The 18,121-nt window shown below is 48.4% G+C and overlaps 1 protein-coding gene across 5 annotated transcripts in view; it reads right to left on the reverse strand.

The window, feature by feature from the left end:
* The window catches only part of ZNF280D (zinc finger protein 280D), a 1,333,168-nt gene that overhangs the window by 718,938 nt on the left and 596,109 nt on the right, over positions 1-18,121 (reverse strand). For all 5 annotated transcript variants that reach the window (XM_069624893.1, XM_069624892.1, XM_069624896.1 and 2 more), the window contains exons 10-11: positions 10,846-10,946; positions 10,602-10,748 (exon numbers count right to left, since the gene is read on the reverse strand). In XM_069624893.1, the coding sequence (XP_069480994.1) occupies positions 10,602-10,748; positions 10,846-10,946 (248 nt within the window). The remainder of the gene's footprint in view (positions 1-10,601; positions 10,749-10,845; positions 10,947-18,121) is intronic.

Here is an 18,121-nt window from a genome sequence, read left to right on the forward strand (position 1 = left end):
CAAAAGCCTCAGGGGGAAATGGGAAAGAGACTTGGGTTGTAGGATCGGAGACGGTCTCTGGGGGCGACTCTGTAGTAGATCATTTAAGACCTCGATCTCCTGCCAATACAAAACCCATGCTGTCAAACTCCTGCACAGATGGCAGTATGACCCGATCACACTTTCTAGGATGTTCCCAGACGTAATCCCCCTTTGCTGGCACAGGTGTGGGGAAAGGGAAAACTATTGGCACATGTGGTGGACATGCGGTAAGGTCTAAACTTACTGGGCCGAAGTCCTTAGCTGGCTGAAAGAGGCGGGAGAAGGTGTGCTCCCGCTGGACCCGATATTGATACTGTTTGACCTGCAGCATAAGGATGACCACTGGGAATGATTACCGGACTTCTCGCACTCCCTACTGTTGGCATCCAGAGCGGCCCGCGCTAGAACATGGAAGAGGCCCGCCCTCCCCTCGAAGAAAGAATGGGTGATGATTGCCAAAGACATATTCCTAATGGAAAGACTCACTGCGGCTTTACATGGTTCAAGTACCCAAATAGAGACAGACTGGCTGCAATTTCAAGAGGTGTTTGGCAATACATAGGCCACGTCCTGAGACCCTCAAGCGTCCTTGGCCCGGCCCAAAAACAAGCCCCGACATGGAACGAATGGCCTTGGAACCTGGAAAGCCGGTCGACCATTGGCGGAGAAAACCCGGATTGACGCTGCCCTATGCCGCATAATTTCTATAAGTAGACAGCAGCGCTCGAGATACTGTGTGGGGTGGGTGGGAAGGGGCAGGGGCAGGGGGGAACAAACGCAGGGAATAATGGCTTATAGTTTGATTTGTTGAGGGCGATTGCCCAAATCTTGTAATTTGCGTACCTATGCTGTTTTCCAAAAATCAATAAAAATTGAATTTAAAAAGGTAAGCCATGGCAAGTCTTAACTGAGAGAAGCACAGCTTAAAAACACTGAGGTAAGTACCCCAAGTCTAAACAGTACCTCTGGTTTGAAGAGTGGGCCAGCTGGATTCTGTACTGTTGCAGCGATGCAGACTCTAGGTTCCGGAGCCTCAGTCGTGGGGACAAGAGAGGACGTCTGGAAGGCTCCTGCGGCGGCAGTTTGGAGGTTGTCGGCAGCTACAGGCTCTTTCCGGTTCAGCACCACTATGCGGTTTCAGCGCTCAATAAACAGCACCGTTGCGGATCTCGGCTGTGTGGGCTTAGTTCATTCCTTGGGTCCTGCACTCTGCTGTGGGGACTCAAACTCCTGTCGTCCTGCTTCTGGAGGACCCTTGGGAGACTACTGGAGCTTCCGGCTGGATTTAAGACGTTAAACTCGACTATGGATTTCTCGACCCCTGGCACTCAGTTCCTGTAGGACCAAAGTACAGCCAGTCGGGGACAATGGCCCAGTGGAGTTAGTCTCAGGTTTAGTTGGTCCCACTAAACCAAGGGAAGTAGTCGTCCCTTGCAGAGCTTCTCATGTCAATCAGAATAGAAGTTTCAGCACAATAGCAGGACTTCACCGGGCAATTAAAAGGTCCAGGAGGATGCAGCAAGCTTGGTTCACGGTTTCTTCGTCAGGTGTTTCTCCCAGTGGCCGACTGCCTCTAGTCCCAAAACCCTCACCTTTTAAGCAGGTTTCTTCCATTCATGCACAGCCTAGGCTGTCAATCACACAGCAGGGTGGCTGTCCTGAAAAGACAGCCAGCCAGCAAGCAAGCCAGCCAGCCAGCCAGGACTGGTTGCATTCAGGCATTCCTAGAGACAAAGGACAGGGGAGTTTCAGAAACTTCCCTCACATCCTGCCTTTCCAGACACACTGGAGTTGTGGCAGGCTTCAGGGCTGAAGCTTGCCAACGGCAAAAGGAACGAAGGCCTCAACTCGGCTTCGACGCAAAGAGTAAAACCCAAGAAAGACCTCACAAACACAAGATGGCAAAAAAATAAAATAAAATATGATAGGGGCCATTTTGACAAAATGGTCACCCATGGGTGCTACACTGCAGCTGAGGATTCAGCCTGCGGTAGAAAAGCACAATTGTAGTAAATTTAAACCTCTGCCACCAGCCATTTAAAGTAGTGAGGGTAACAAAAAATGTTACATGAGAGTGTAGGATAATGAGCTACTAGGTAACACCCCAGCACAACACATAAGATGGTGTGTGTTGGACCTACAAAGAGAAAAGGTAAAAGTCAATTTCACTTAACTATTCTTGTGAACATTAGTTCTCAAAAGAACTTTTATTTAAACCCTATGAGAAATCTAAAGGATTTCTCTGTGACACTGCACTGAAGGTGCTTTGTGTCATCATACAAAAGTAGATGCCTATAGAGTTGGTCAGTCTCCAAAAACAGAGGAAACAAATAATCCAAATCAGGTCAAAACACATGAGAGTGAGAAAAAGGTCTCACTCACTCTGAGTTAATATTAAAAACTTCAGCCATAGAGCAGGGAGTCTCTAAGGCTGAAGGGAATTAGCACAGAAATGCGAATTCTCCCCAACAGCCCAACTTGCGCAAGCAAGCAATTGTAAAACCAAAATTGTTAGAATAAAATGCATTATAAGCCCATTGATTTATAATGGGAGTATAGGGATAGGTAAGAAGCTCTAACTTATGCCCCGTACTCCGATTCGTCCCCAGACTTGGCAGGAATAAAGAAGAGGGTCCAAGGTTGCTAATCCTGCCGAAAGTCGCAGTCCTCGATTTGCAGGGGTTGCAGGTTCTAGCTGATCTCTGGTTGGTGTCTTTCACTGCTGCAAGGCCTTTCGATTGATGAATGCAGCAAAACGCAATGCAGGACCCCCCTCAGGACTGGACTCGGGTCAGGTAAGCGATTTCGGACGGTAGTCACCGCACCACAGTGACGCAAAAGGGCCTCAACTGATGCAGTCAGACTTGCCCTCCTATCTCGGGTTCCTATGGTGCTACGACGCTGAAATTCCACATAGGTTAGTCTTGTAGGGCCAGCTAGGGATAATCCTAGTTCCAGGTCGAAACTCTGAATAGTGACGCCAGCAACACAGTAGCCCAAATTCAGAGCTGGTCAGCCACAGGACCATCCCGGGACACTTCCGAAGGCTCTTCATTACAGGATACCTTGCAGACATCAAGAATGCATGGTCCCTCCACATTTAAAGAGTCATAGCTCCTTTGCAGTACTGCTAAAGATCTTCAGCAACACAGAGCTCCTCCAGCACAGCAGCAGAAGTTGGTAGCCAAGCCTTCTACGACAGGTGTCCGGTTTCTTCGCAGGTCTCGCAGCTGGATAGGATTCTTGACTCCTTCAGGTTTCTCCAACATCTGAGGAATGGTTGCAGGGGTCCTCTTATCCTAAAAGCCAGGTAAGAGCTGCTGCCCTCACTAGCCAATGACAGGACTAGTGTGTACACACACACACCAGCAGTGGTGGTGGTGGTGGTCCAATCAGGAGCACTGGTGTGAACATTTATGCCTAGGATTCAGACACACTGAAACCAGTTTATGGATTGGGACCACACAGCCCCAGCCTACATTATGACAGCAAACACACACAGCCCTCCAGTTGCTCGCCAAAAGCTTCTGCTTTCCCGGGCACTGGAATTCCTTATAAGGATTTTCTGGCCTCTCAGGCCAGGAAGAAGGCCAAAAAACAAGATGGCAAAAGGACAAGCGAAAATTCTTGTGGCACGGCCATGTTTGACCAGTAGCCACAATTGGTAGCCAAACACGCTAAAGGCAGTAAGGCTAAAACAAAAAGTCTCCAAAAGTGGGAAAAAGTCACTGCCGCCACCAGCTTATCCTTTTAGCACACCTGGCGTAACCAAAAATCCTCCGAGTGTTAGTCTAAGGCAAAACAAAAATGTACCCCATTGTATTGCAGTGTAAACTGTATTGTACAATGATAAAACGTTACCACAAGTGATACAAAAGTAACCAAAAGTAGTAACAGTGCCACGATTAAGGGAAACAAAGTTTCCCACTACTAAAAGCCAGAAGGACATGTGTTTACCCATAACTAAGGAGCAAAAGCCAGTGTAGTGAAGCTTAAGGCTTCACTGCACTGCAAAAAGAGGGCAGAATAAAAACTAAAAGCAAAAGGTTTGGGGGTTCCATAAAATTGGAAGGAAAGGTGCAGTTCAGAGAAATCGTTCTTAACAGCATGTCAATAGTCCAGCCACCAACAACTGTCAGAAGAGTGTATGTCATCTTAGTATTTTACCTAAACCTGCATTTTTCAAGGTGAAAGTCAAAGTTAGGCATATACCCCTTGTGGGGCAACATTAATAGTCAGCCTTCTTTCAATGCAGCCAATGCTTTGAATCTAGATATACGTAGACGCTACCTTTTGCTTCAAATGTAGGCAAAGGACAAGTTACTTACCTGTAACTATTGTTTTCCAGCATAGGTCTGGCATGGATTCACATGCTTACAAATATTCCCTGAGAGGCTGGGAATCCTCTGTAAAATACCAAACTGTTTCACGTACAAACTGTCTTTCTCCTTTTAACCAATCACTGTCCTCTGGGTCATACAGCCCCCATCCAATGACAGCCCTCTCCCTAGGTCTCTCCTCTGGCAGCCATCTTCAGATTTGGTAAGCATGTAAATTGGAAATATGGCCAAGAAGAGCCACTGAGACGATGGACGGAGGGTTTGCATGTGAATCCATGCTAGACCCATGCTGGAGAATAACAGCATGGGGTCTGGCATGCATTCCCATGCTCATGAATAATGAATGCACAGAATTACAACATTACACAACAACGGGAGGTGGCAAGGCTCAACAGAAGCAATTCACTCTTACCTCTGCAACAGACTCGCCTCACGCCAACAGGTTGTGCAGCACTGCTTGGCCGACTCTGGACTTCTCCCTGGAATACATGTCGACGCAGTAGAACTTTGTGAAGGTGTGTGTGGACCTCCACGTAGCAGCCCTATGGATGTTCAGCAACGGCACAACAGCCAGCAACGCAGTTGTCGCAGCGTTTGCTCTGGTGGAGTGGGCTCTCGGACAGCCGGGCAGTGGTCGGTTCGCCAACCGATCACAGTGCATGATGCAGCTGAAGAGCCACCATGAGATGAAAGCCTTTGACAAGGCCTTCCATGGTTCTCAGTTCACGATCAGCTGTGAAGACTTTTGAAAAAACTGTGTGTGCCAAGTAGAACTTGAGAGCATGGGCAACGTCCAGCGAGTGCAAAGCCTCTCAGCCGGAGACTAAGATTTCGGGGGAAAAAAAACAAAGGGTTGTTGAGGTGGAATTCCGATGGAACCTTCGGCATGAAAGAGGGGTGCTTCTGCAGCACCACCCTCTATTCGTGCAAAGTCAGGTATCACTGTTTGCAGGATAGGTCCTGTATCTCCCCCACCCTCCTGGCAGAGGTGATATGATATGGCATTTATTACGCGCCTATACAAAAGTGTTTCAAGGTTCGACAAGGCATGAGAGGGGGAACAGGGGGAATACAGAGACAACCATCTTACTAGGCCAGGTGACATTGAGATCGCGCAAGGGGAGGGGGGTGAAGGGGACCAGTGTGGGGTTAGGGAGAATGGGGGCAGTGCAGTGGATAGTCAAATGAAAAAATGAATAAATTAAAAGTGCGGCCAGCTGGTGGCAAGTGCTTTAAAGGGGCTGTAGGGATACAGAAACAGTCCCAGAGTGCAAGGGTTGCCGGGGGGGTGGGAGGGGGTAGTGCAGGTGTGTAACTGCTGAGGAGTGGGCCTGGGCCTGAGATCAGAGGGTAGCCAGGTAACCAGTGCAGCATCAGGTTCAGCAAGGGTGAGGAGGAGAGAAAGCAGAAGCAAAGAGGAAGGTCTTGAGGTGCTTCCAGAAAGCCACAAGGAAAGCCTTTTTCCACGAGAGGAACTTGAGAGGGGCCTGATGCACAGGCTCGAAGCCTAGTAAGAGCCACGTCGAGTTCCCACGCCGGGGCAGGTGCCTTCACAGACAGGAAAGATCGAAAAAATCCTTTGAGAAACTCCTTGACGAGTCGATGAGACCAAAGCAAAGAACTTCCTGGAGACCTGGTATATCCGGAGATAGCCGCCATATGTACTTTGATCAAGGCATGCGCCAATCCAGCCTTGGCCAAGGATAGCAAGTATGGAAGAACGGTAATCTTCTGTGTCCAGCACCACGTAGCGAAACCGTTCCACTTGTGACCGTAGCACTTAGGAGTCAATGATGCCCTGGCCTTGGATCTCCCTGCAGTCTCGGGCAACTCACAACCTCCAAACTCTAGGGCTGCAGGAGCCAAGCTCTCAGGTTGAGAAATCCTGGGTTGTGATGCAGGATCCTCCTTCTCTGCTGAGGAGATCCGGGACTGCTGGTACATTGACCGGTGGTGCCGCTGGCAGGCTGAGAAGGTTCGGGTGCCAAATCTGCCCGAGCCACGCAGGGGCAATCAGCATCATCCTGCACTGACACTGTTCGAGTGTGTTGCTGACTCGTAGCAGTCGAGGCAACAGAGGAAAACGTGAACAGAAACGGGAAGAACATCCCCCAGGCTCCTCAGCTGGTGGAACCTGCTTGCAAACTTCTGGCATTTGGAGTTCGCCGCCATCTCAAACAAATCGATCTGGGGCCTGCCCCACTTGGCGAAGATGCGATCCACCTGGTCCTGCCAAAGGTCCCACTCGTGGCAGAAGCACAACTCCCTGCTGAGGGAGTCTGCAATGGTGTTCTCGACTCCCACTAGTTGAAGGGGGACGAGGACATTTTCTTGTCCAACCAAAGGCCCAGTGCCACAATTCCTGCGCTTCCCTGGAGAGTGCTGGGGATTGAGTGCTCCCTTGTTTCCCGATTCAGATCATCATGGTCGTGTTGTCCATGAAGATCCTTATGGAATCTTAAGTAAAGCAAAATGTTCTGGGGTTGACCCAGATCAGGAAGATTTACCAGTTCTGTGAAAATCACCAACAACACTGTATCCAGCAAATGTCCAGGAACTCCTGAAGAGGTCACAACCATATCCTGCAGAACTGGATAGGGTAGACGACATGACGAGCAGCGATTTGATGGTCGCACGGCGGCATTCTTCATTGACAACAGGCGTTGCACTGCCCCCTAAATGGCCGTTAATCTTTCCTCCGAGGGCGACGCCAGGCAGGAGACAGTCGAGCCTAGCTCCAAGGAACAGCGCGTTCTGCGATGGCGTCAAGCAGGACTTTGCATAATTAATACGAATTCCAGATCAGTCAGTAGCTGGACAGTCTTTGTGTGTCCGACGGCTACTAATTGTGAACTGACCTGGATGAGCCAGTCGTCGAGGTACGGATGGATACACATGTATTGCCCGTAAACGCAGATGGGCCGCCACTGGTGCCAGGCACTTCCTGCACACCTGGGGCCGATTTCAAGCCGAAAGGAAGGGTCAAATTGGTAGTGCTGTCACTGCACTACAAAGCGTACAAACTTTCAGTGCTTCTTGTGAATGGGGACGTGGATGTAGGCGTCTCCAGGTCCAACGACATCAAGAAGTCTTTTTCCAGTTGGCCGAGCACATGCTGCAATGTGACCATCCTGAATTTTCTGGGACTTTAGGTACTTGTTCGGACATCGCAGGTCCAAAATGGTTGTCTTTATGAATAAAAGGAATCTGGAATAGACGTCGGAGCCCTGGAGTTGCCGGGGAACCAGCTCTCTTGCCCCTTTTCGTAGTATGGCCGTACCTCCTCCAAGAGCTGAGGGATGTGCGGCTCCTGCTTGAACACCGGAGAGAGAGGTGCTGAAACTCCAGGGTATGTACTTGGGCAAGAGCGTCCAGCACCCATCTGTCGGTGGTGATCTTATCCCACTTGCTAGCGAATCCAGACAGCCGGCCACCCACCACGGTGCATGGTTGGGGGTCTGATGGCATGGCCGGTTCATGCCTGCTTTGGCACCAGCGCTGCCTTGCGAGCAGCGCTGGCCTACTCTACTGTAGGCCTGGGACAGGCTCTGTAGGCTTCCGAGTCGTGGATCTTGAAGGTACGACAAGGAGAAACCTTTTGACAACCTGCTTGACTTCCCTCTGGAGGAGCGAAAGGAAGAGCAGTGCTGCTGTAGCGTGCCAAGGGAACTCTCTGTATCTGCTTTGATGGCCTACAGTGACTCGTCGACATTTCCAAAAAGGTTATCTCCATCGAAGGGCATGTCCAGCACCCTCGCCTGGACCTCCTGGCAGAAATTTGTGGCCTTCAAACAGCCCTGCCGACAAAGGCAGCCACTATCCCCCCCATCATCTGCCGGACCCCTGCGTCAGCAAAGTCCAATGCCACAGTGATGGCGTGACCCAACGCTACTTCTCCCTTCTGAAAGAAGGCGATCGCCTCCATCCTCTGGTCTTCGGGGGGGGCTCCAGAATAGGGCCCAGCTTGTACCACAGCTCCCTGTCATGCCTGGCAAGGATCGCCAGCACGTTGGCCACCTTGGTGGCAGATACTACGTTGTGAATGACCTTCCTTGCCATGGCGTCCATCTTCTTCCCCTCGCTGTAAGGAGGTACTGAAGACGAGGAATGGTTAGCAAACCGTTTCCTTGCAGCCGCCGAAACGACTGAATCCAACAATGTTTGCGACCTCAGTCACTTGGAAGCGGATTCCGGCACCTGGTACTTCTTCTCCACCCTATCCCATTTGGCCGGAGCCATGCAAGGGTTCTTCACGAGGGCCAAGCCCTCCTCCCACACGTCGTCCGGAAGGGGCACCGCCATGATGGTGGTCTTCTTGGACTTTCGCCTCTGGTACAGTAATCCTTCTTTCTTGGTTTCCTCTGGCACAAGCTGGAAAAGCTTGAAGGCTTTGGCAAAAAATGGAATGGAACAACCCCACCTCATCCATGGGGACACCCTCAGCTGCAGAGACCCGCCGCCTGTGGCGGCGTTCTCGTAGTCATCACCAGTCTGCGCTGTGGCCGTACCGTCCCCACCAGTGAAGAGGGCGCCTTGCGCGGATGTGGAGGCTGAAACGGGGGTGTCGGATGACGCTCCTTTTTCTTTGCCGGAGGCCGATTGAGGGACTGGGACAGCCATAGGAACCAGGCCCTGTAGCATCCTCGTCTGAATCTCCGAAACTAAAGTGTGGAGGGTCAGCAGGATGTCCAGAGATGCATCCCTCAGCGGAGCTGGCATTATCTGAATACTAGGCCCTGCACCGTCGTCCTCGTGGACCGTGTGTAGGGACTCAAGTCCTCGTCATCTGTGGATGAAACTTCCATAGCCTGGAACACTGCTTGGGGCTGGTCCGGGGCCTTCTTGCCAACCCCCCCTTTTTTTTCCACCATGAGTGGTCAGAGACGGCATCCTCTTCTCCGTCGTGTCAGCAGACTTCGCTAAAGTCACTGCAGTGGTTTCTCGCCTGGGAGGCGTGCTATGGGGGTTACTTTTACGGGATCAGCCCCTTTCGAAAAGGAGCTCGACCACTGGCTGGCAATTGAGGCGGATGGTCTATCTCGTCCTGTCCATCGTGGAACCCACTTGCGTGGAGACCCTGATGGAACCGAACTTGCAGTGCTTGGCCTTGTCTTGGGCCTCCACAGATGAGGCCTTAGAAGCCCGCTCCTCGGACCGGCCTTCCTGGGTGAGGCATGACCCTGCTCAGCGAGCACGGTCCGGAGGCCTGGGCATTCAGACACGCCACCAGTCTACTGTGCCTATCCTCCATTGTCTCCTTGGAGAAGCGGAGACAGATCTCGCACTCTCCTTCCTTGTGGTCTGGATGAAGACAGTAGAGCCACAAACACGTTCTGTAGCTGCACTTGGTGCATGGGCCTCAAGAGGGCTTTCGCTTCCTTCTCCTCAGTCATGGTCTGAGGGCATGAAGTAGGCCCGATGGCCTTCTGGAAACTTTGATGAAAACTTTGACGATCTTTGCCCTTGCGGGGCGCTGAAATTCACTGACAACGGATCCCCACTGCCGGCAGTTGGAGAGAAGAGCACACAGGCTCTTTTAAGAACAAAAAAATAAATGTTTCCATCGAATATTGATTAACCATAGAAGTAGCTCACAGAGCAAAACTCGAGGACTCCCAACACTACTGAAGCGTGCAAAAAAAAATCTGAGAATAGTTGCAAGAGGAGGGGCTTGGGGAGAGGACTGTCATTGGATGGGGACAGTATGATCCAGAGGACAGTGATTGGTTTAAAGGAGAAAGACAGTTTGTAAGTGAAAATGAAACTTTTCTTTTACTGAAGATTGCCAGCCTGACGAGGAATATTCATGAGCATGTGAATCCATGCCAGACCCCATTGCTGGAGAATGTATAATGTAGTGTTAAGGCATCATGAAGTAAGACAGACCGGTTCAAGATTGGTAAAGTCCAGAGGCAGTAATGCCTAACTTACCCCATGCTAAGGTGGGATCTCCCTACCTAAATAAAACTAAGGATAGTCTGTGTCAGGAGTCTGAATCAAAAGTATGTGTGTCCAAAATCTATCCTCTCCCTTGGCCACCCTTTATATCCTCGTAATGGCTAACATGCACACACGCATACTAGCACCTCCTCAAATTTCCCACACCTTGTACTTCGGTCCCCCGAGGGCGTTCAACCTACCGTGCGTTGTGATCAAACCAATGGTGAAAGGCACTATACAAAAAGAAGCATTACATAAAGATTAGCTGCAATACAAACTCTGGAAACTAATTGAACTCACCTGATGCCTCATATAATGCTGCATATATGATGTTCCAATTCTGATAACTTTCAGGCAAAATGGACAAAGCAAGGCTTTTGTGTTCTCATGAACTGATCGAAAGTGGCTTTCTACATCCGAGAACAATGATGAACGGTAGCTACACACCTGATAAAAAAAAAAAAACTATTTGACACATTTCCTTTTCATATATTAGCTGCTCTTATCTCACAAGAGTAACAATATAAAGAGTAGTTGCAAGTACCTGGCAAACATATGGCATTTCACCTGGCTTATGATTATCCTTCATGTGTTGCAACAGCACTTGTTCGTTTTCATAGGACAGTTCACAAATTTTACAAATTGCTGAAAAAAGGAAAAGTGAATTGAATACTTCACACATACTTTAATCAACAAAATAAATACAAACTTAACTTTCTTTGCAGAACTCAAACTAACATTTTAACGACTAGAGATTTTTTGTTTTACTACCAGACAGTAAATAGTTGTCAAATTCTTAACATTCCACATAGACTGCCACACATGAACAGTCCTGTTCATTCCCTCCAAAAGACCAACTGAGGAGCAACAAGTAGGATAAACTAGGACAGAACATCATCCGATTATCAATATAAGCAATGTAACTAATTTGTAATTGGAGAATGCAATATACTCATGTACTGGCCAGGAATATACAGAGGCCTCGAGATGTATATAAGTGCTATATAGATGTCCTGAAAACTGTAGGTTTTGTAAAAGTGAATAATCTCCATCCTTCCAACGGTGGACGACTGACTTTTTGCCAGCAAAACTCATTAACTTAATGTGCAGTCAGAAAACTTGCGTTGGCGCAGTGTTACTGACTCCCCTCAAGCCCACTCAATCCCTTTTCAACTGCCCCATTCCCTATGTTTAGTGCTCAAACGCCAAGACTGTAGGTAAGAATGTAGGCTATGGAGTAAAGCCGTGTTAGGGAGAATTGTCCATCTGTGTGCCAATTCCCTTTAACCTTAGAGACCCCGAGCTCTTTTGCTGGACTCCAGGCTTTTAAAATTCTACTCCCGAGTGGGTGGGACCTTTTTCTCACTCATGTGTTTTCCCGACTACGCTTTTCTATGTTCCTTACTGTTTTATTGAGTCTGGTAAACTCCATAGGCATCGGCTTTTGCATTGTGACACAGCACCTTTTGTGCAGTGCCAATGAGAAGCCCCTTGGACTTCTCTTAATGTTTAACTACATTTTCTTCGGTGAACTACTGTTCCCAAGAATAGTAAGATAACCCCCTGTCTTACTTACCTTTACCTTAAGTGTCCAGCACACACCACCCTATGTGGAGTGCTGGGGGTTACCTAGTAATTCATTTAACCCCATTCCTCGTGTAACATTTTGTTACACTAACTCAGTTAAATTGTCTGGTGGCAGAGGTTTACTACCTAGTGACATGTATCTAAAGGCTGATACCTCAGTTGCAGTGCTGCACACAAGGGTGACCATTTTTCCCAAAATCGCCCCCTGTCTTTTTTTCGGCCATTTCTCGTTTGTTAGTTTCTTCTAGGTTTTTACTCTGTTTGCATCAGGTTTGAGCCCTTTGTGTAGTTTGCCTTTGGCGGGCTTTAGCCCCGAGTGTGTCTGGAAAGGCAGGAAGTGAGGGAGGGCCCTGAAACTTCCCTGTCCTTTGTCACTAGGTGTGCCTGAGTGAAACCAGTTCCTATTGGCCGCAGGACTGCCACCCTGCTTTGCGATTGACAGCCTAGTCCTGTGAATGAATGGAGACTTGCATAAAAAGCTAGGTTTTAGGGATTAAGAGCAGAGTCGACCACTGGAGGTGAGAATCTCAAGCAGAGGATGAGGGAAGATGCCAGCAGCATACTCCTGGACCGCGCAGTGCCTTGTGAAGCCCTGCAGCTATGCAGACCTGGTTTTCGATTCGACAGGTAAAAACCACAAAGAACTCCTTCCTTTGGCTGGTGGGACCAACTAGTCTCAAGAAACTATTATAGCACAACCCCCGACTTGCTGCGACTTTCCAAGGCCGCAGAAGCCCAATACCCGGGGTACCTCTACCACCTGCAAGTGCATTTTTTCTCGAAGTCCGAATCCAGACAGATCTTCGTAGGCATCCAGAGGACCCTACAGAAGCAAGAAATCCACCTCCAGAGTCCCCTTCACCAGAGTCCAGGACAGAGGGATGAAGGAAATCCTAACCAGAGCTTTTCGTTCTTCATTTGCGCTGAGAAAGAGGCGCCAAAACCACAAAGAGCTGCTGAATCAATGGAAATCCATTGCTGCAGAGTCCCTCTCTTGAGTGTTGCCGCAGGAGCCCGCCAGAGGTCCTCCCTTTTGTCGCCAAGTACCAGGAACAAGGGTCTACTGCATTGCATTGCATTGTGAAGGCAACCAGCTGGAACACTTCATTTTCAAGGTACTGTGGGGTTTGGGGTATTTTATCCTTTTGCCATTTGGGGTGCTTCCTACCTTTGGGAGTGTGATTTGACCCAACACCAAGTCGGCATCAATTTACCTGCATTGGCCCAGCTTGTGCTTTCTAAAGGTGACTCCTCGAGTTACTGCAATTTCTCTTTTGGACGCATTTTGACTATTTAAGAACATCTTACTAAGAAGAGGAGCATCAGAACTGACTTTGTCCATTGACAGGTCTTACATGTTGAACACTTTAATTCTGGGATAATTGACTGCCTACATCCCTTTGGGAGAATCTAACTGTTATTATAACCTATCAGTCTGTTCTGATCTAACCCCAGCCTTTCCCTTCCTGAAAAACTCAATATTGCAAAGGTGATTGTTGGGGAGAATTCTCAGAAATGTGCTAATTCCGTCTACCTTAGAGATCCCCAACAATTTTGCTGGATTTTGAGGACTTCATTGTTTTTAACCTGGAGCGAGTGAGACCCTTTTTCCCCACTCATGTATTTTAATGTGATTTTTGTACACCGTTTCCTTTGGTTGTGGAGTCTGACAAACTCCATAGGTATCATCTTTTGCATTGTTTCACACAGCACCGTCAGTGCAGTCACACAGGGAACTCTTTAAGATTTCCCAAAGGTTTAAATACCTTCTCTGGGATAAACTGTTTCCCAGAGCAGAAAAGTGAAATTGACTACATGTGTGACTTTCTAGACCCAGCACCCAGTATCTTACTATAGGGTGCTGGAAGGCTTACTTAGTATCCCCTTTGTCTAGCTTCTCATGTAACATTTGTAGGTAACCCTCTCCTCATGGAATCGCTTGTGACAGTGGTTTACATTTTACAACCATTACGGGATTTTACCACGGGCTGCATTCACAACCATGATAAAGAACCAATGGGTGCCATTTTTGTCAAAATGGCCCGGTCATCTTTTTTCACCATTTCTTTGTGGAAAGGTCGGTCTTGAGATTTACTCTGCGCACCAAACCAGGTTTAGTCCCTTTGTTCATTTTGCCTTTAGGGGGATTCACGAGTGAAGCCTGCCTCTGGCTCCAGGGTATCTGGCAGGGCAGGAAACAAGGGAGGTGCCCGAAACTCCCTGAGCTTAATCTCCTAGGAGACAGGAATGCACTCTTAGGCAATTTGACGGCTGGCTGTCCAGCAAGGACAGCCACCCTCCTGGGTGACTGACAGCTAGGCTGGAATGAATGGGAGCAAGCTGCATAAAATGCTAGGCTTTTTGGCTTGGAAGGCATAGTCGACCACTGGACAAAGGAATCCGAAGAAGAACTTGAAGCAGACGCCTGCTGCAACTCCTGCACCGTTGGTTTGCCCGTTGAAGCCCTGCTGCTGTGCTGAAACTCCAAATTTCGTATTGACAGAGAAGCCCCTGCAAGGACGACGTTTCCCTTTGAGATGGTGGGACCAATCTACTCCAAAGTAAGCCACCTGGACATCCTCTCAAAGCTGGTCGTGTATCCACTGCAGTCGTTGCTAGTACCGGATAGCCAGAGAGAGGAACACCAGTTTGTGTGCATTGCTTTTAAGATGGCCAAGAGCTCCAGGAAGATCCTCCAGACTCCCAGGAAGCAAGCCTGACTGAGCCTGAGCCCCCTCAACAGTGTGTGCGACCCCCAAAAGCAAAGAAAGCCTATCTCGACAGCCAGGAACCGCAGTGTTGCTATTTGCGGTAGATGCAGGGAGCTGAAACACCGAACAGTCACTGATTTGAAGTTTGCCGGTTGCGAGCGGTGACCGTCCCATTGCAGTGCAGGAGTCCCCAGAAGTCCTACCTCTTGTCCCCACGACTGAGGCCCAGGAACAGCGAGATCCGCAGAGCTGCACAGGAACAGAAGTCATCTGCTGCACTTTTTCTTCAGAGTAAAGGTACTCTAAAGTCTAAAGAGGACTTACCTCTTGTGTAGTCACTTGTCCTCCTTGGAGACTTGCTTGAAAGCATGTGTAGAGTTGCTTGCAGCTTCTTTACTCCACAAGCCTAATCAGCTTGTGGCCCTACTTTGATTTTCTTCTATTCTACAAAGATTTTTTAAACATTGGAAAAGACTTCCTACATACCTGAAAGAAGAGCTTCAGTTCACCTTGACTTTTGTTAACCTAACATTGGCTGGCCTGGCTCCTTGAATAACTCTTCTCTCTTCTGCTTATGTGTTTTGCCTTCCTTCCAGGAAATGGTCAACTAACTTTGCATTGGGGGTTGTTTTGAAAATACTTACCTACTTATGAATAACTGCGCGAATACTTGTTTTATTCTGAACTCTCTTCTCTTTAACACTACTCCCAGGTATATTTTAAATGCAACAGTGATATATTAGTGCCAACATCACTCTAGCTATTTAAGTCACCTGAGGGTGTAGGTAGTGCCTGTGTGACATCCCAAATGGGTATTTGCTGATTTAGATACCTAAGAGTGTGTATTTTTGGAGTGTTTTTGTGTGTTGCTTTATATTGCTCCCTTCTGAAGAAGGATTATTATAACTGACTGGTAAATAAATTAATAATTGTTTACTCAAGAAACCTTGTGTGTAAGAGTTTATTTTAATACTTGTCACTGTGAATCTCTAACTCCCCCCATACAGCTCACATTGGCCCCTCTTGAGATACGCCTAGCTGCTCCACACCCTACCAACCTGTGTAGTGCAGAGTTATACCAAAGGTTGGGTTTCTATTGCTAGGAGGTCAAGGTTGTTGTAGTGCACCCAAAAGGGTACTGCATACAATTCTGCCTCATATTGATATTTATTTCTATCACGCTCGTACACAAGTGTTTCAGGGGCAAGGGAGGGGAACAGGGGCGAACAAAATAGGGATCTTACTAGGCCCAGTGATATTGAGAACACGCAAGTGCATGGGAAAAGGGGAGGGGAAAAGTGCATGAAAGGTGGGAGAAGTGGAAAGTACGAAGTAGAGGAGAAACATAAATAATGAGGAGTAAATAAATGATAAAGTTAGCAAAGAGTGGTAGTGCAGCCAGCAATTTGCAAGTGCTACGTTTAAGGCAGCCGACAGGGTAGGTCTGATAAGTGCAGGAATAAAAAAGGGGCAGGCTGTATGGGTACAGATTTAGCCCCTAGTGCAAGGGATGGCCCGCAGGCAGTGCGGGAGGGTGGCATGGTGAGCAGGTACCTGGGCCCGGAGGACAGAGGGTGGCAAGGTACACGGTGCTAAGAGAACAGATCAGCAGGGAACCAGAGCTTGGGATCCCATGAGCTTCTGGAGGAAGGAGAGGAAAGGCAGAGTACCTCTGATGAGGTGCAGTAGGAAGTTTGACATGTTAGAAACCTCAGATGTGGGCGGAGAAGGAAAGGGTGGAGTCAAAGATGACCCAAGGTTCTTAGTAGAGTAAGAGGAGGGACAAGGGAAGCCAGCCAGAGAGTGAGGGGAAAGCACGGTGAAGATGTGCCGATGAGGAGGATCTCCGTCTTGCCGGCATTCAGACGAAGATCATTGGCGTCACACCAATCTTGAATGGCAGTTAGGCAATTGGAGATGGGAGAGGAGGTGGCACCGAGGGCAGCCTGAAAATGGAGTTGAGCGTCATCATCGTAGGACTGGAAATTTGAGCAGAAAAATGGCAATGCAGTGGGGGCGAAAGTTACCAGGTATTGGTTGAAAAGCCAGGGAGAGGGGTTAGACCCCTGGGGAACACCACAGGTAGAGAGGAAGATGGATGATAGGAAGGACCCAAGTTGGACCTGGGAGGGTCGATCAGAGACAAAGGAGTTCAGCTAGGCCAGAGCCTGATCATTGAAACCCAGTTTTTCACAAAGACGGTTGAGCAGGATGGTATGGTTGATCATGTTGAAGGCAGAAGAGAGATCGAGGAGGACAGAGGGAATGTTAGAGTCAAGGTTGGAGAACAGATCTTCACAAATGTTCAGAGAGCAGTTTCCGTGTTTCTGGCAGCTCTGAATCCACACTGGTGGTCATGGAGCCAGCCAACAGTGGCAATGCAGTGGGCAAGAGGGATACTACATAAATGTTATACCGACCTCAAATGACGTCACCTCTACATGTTTGAACATGTGTATCATTTGAATGACTCATTCACCTCCTTTATTTTTCACTTTTTGAACTGAACTTTAACTTGGAATTAATGTTACAGCCAATTATTGCTTTTTAAAAAATGCTTTAAATGTGTGTATAAACAAATCATTGATTTATTATAAGTGTGCGTTTACTTGCATATCTATTTACTGGTTTCATTGCACAGCTCTACAGCTCACATTACCACTCTTAAGATGAGTCTGGCTGCTCATTCACACTTCCAACTTATATTAAAAGATGGGTCTAATATCAAGGAGATAAGTCTTGTGTAGTCCCACACCAGTTGGGCTGCACTAATTCTTACCCAACAAGCAGTCACTACAATGAGTAGCAAATGTAAGGAAAGATTTCCTTTTTGCTGCTTTGTCCCCACCCCCCATAGACTTCCATAGGACACGTTTATTTGCTTGGTTTTGAATGCAGTCCTTACTTTTTGGAGTCAAGTAAAGCCTTCTACTTTACGTCCCTTACCAGTTAGCTCATTTTTATGGAGAAACGGATTAGCCCCAAAGACTATCAGTACTGTGATAGTAGGTTTCTCTTTGTGCATTTCTTGTAGTTACAATAGCACACAACCTTACAGTGAAGTGCAGTTAGGATAAATATTAGCACCCGGCGAGGGTCAATCAGAATGTAACAATCTGATTTGCTCTCACCCAGTCCATACCTCGAAGCTTTTGCTCCTTTCACTTCCGTGGCAAGGGGAGGGCTGTGGGGGGCAAGAGAGGGCTGGCCACCCCTCAGACAAAGCGGAGGCTCGGAACAGGGTAATCCCTGTTCTGAGCCTCCGCATGGCTGGAGGTTGCCATCCTCCCCTGCCGGGGGATTCAGGTAAGTGTTTTCCACACCCCAGCCCCCTCATCCCCCCAAACAATGCCAACCCCACCACCCCAATCCCACTTAACGTATTTTTCTTCCGTTTGAGAGCGAACGTCCTGGGAACACTTCTGTCCCCAGCACGTCCGCTCCCGATGGCCGTCATGGAAAGGGAAAACCTTCCCCGGTGGACATTTTTTCTTTGCTTTTTCTGTTCCAAAACGCTGCAGC

The sequence above is a fragment of the Ambystoma mexicanum genome, chromosome 11, assembly GCF_040938575.1.
Source record: "Ambystoma mexicanum isolate Mex_15411 chromosome 11, UKY_AmexF1_1, whole genome shotgun sequence".
Classification (NCBI taxonomy): Eukaryota; Metazoa; Chordata; class Amphibia; order Caudata; family Ambystomatidae; genus Ambystoma; species Ambystoma mexicanum.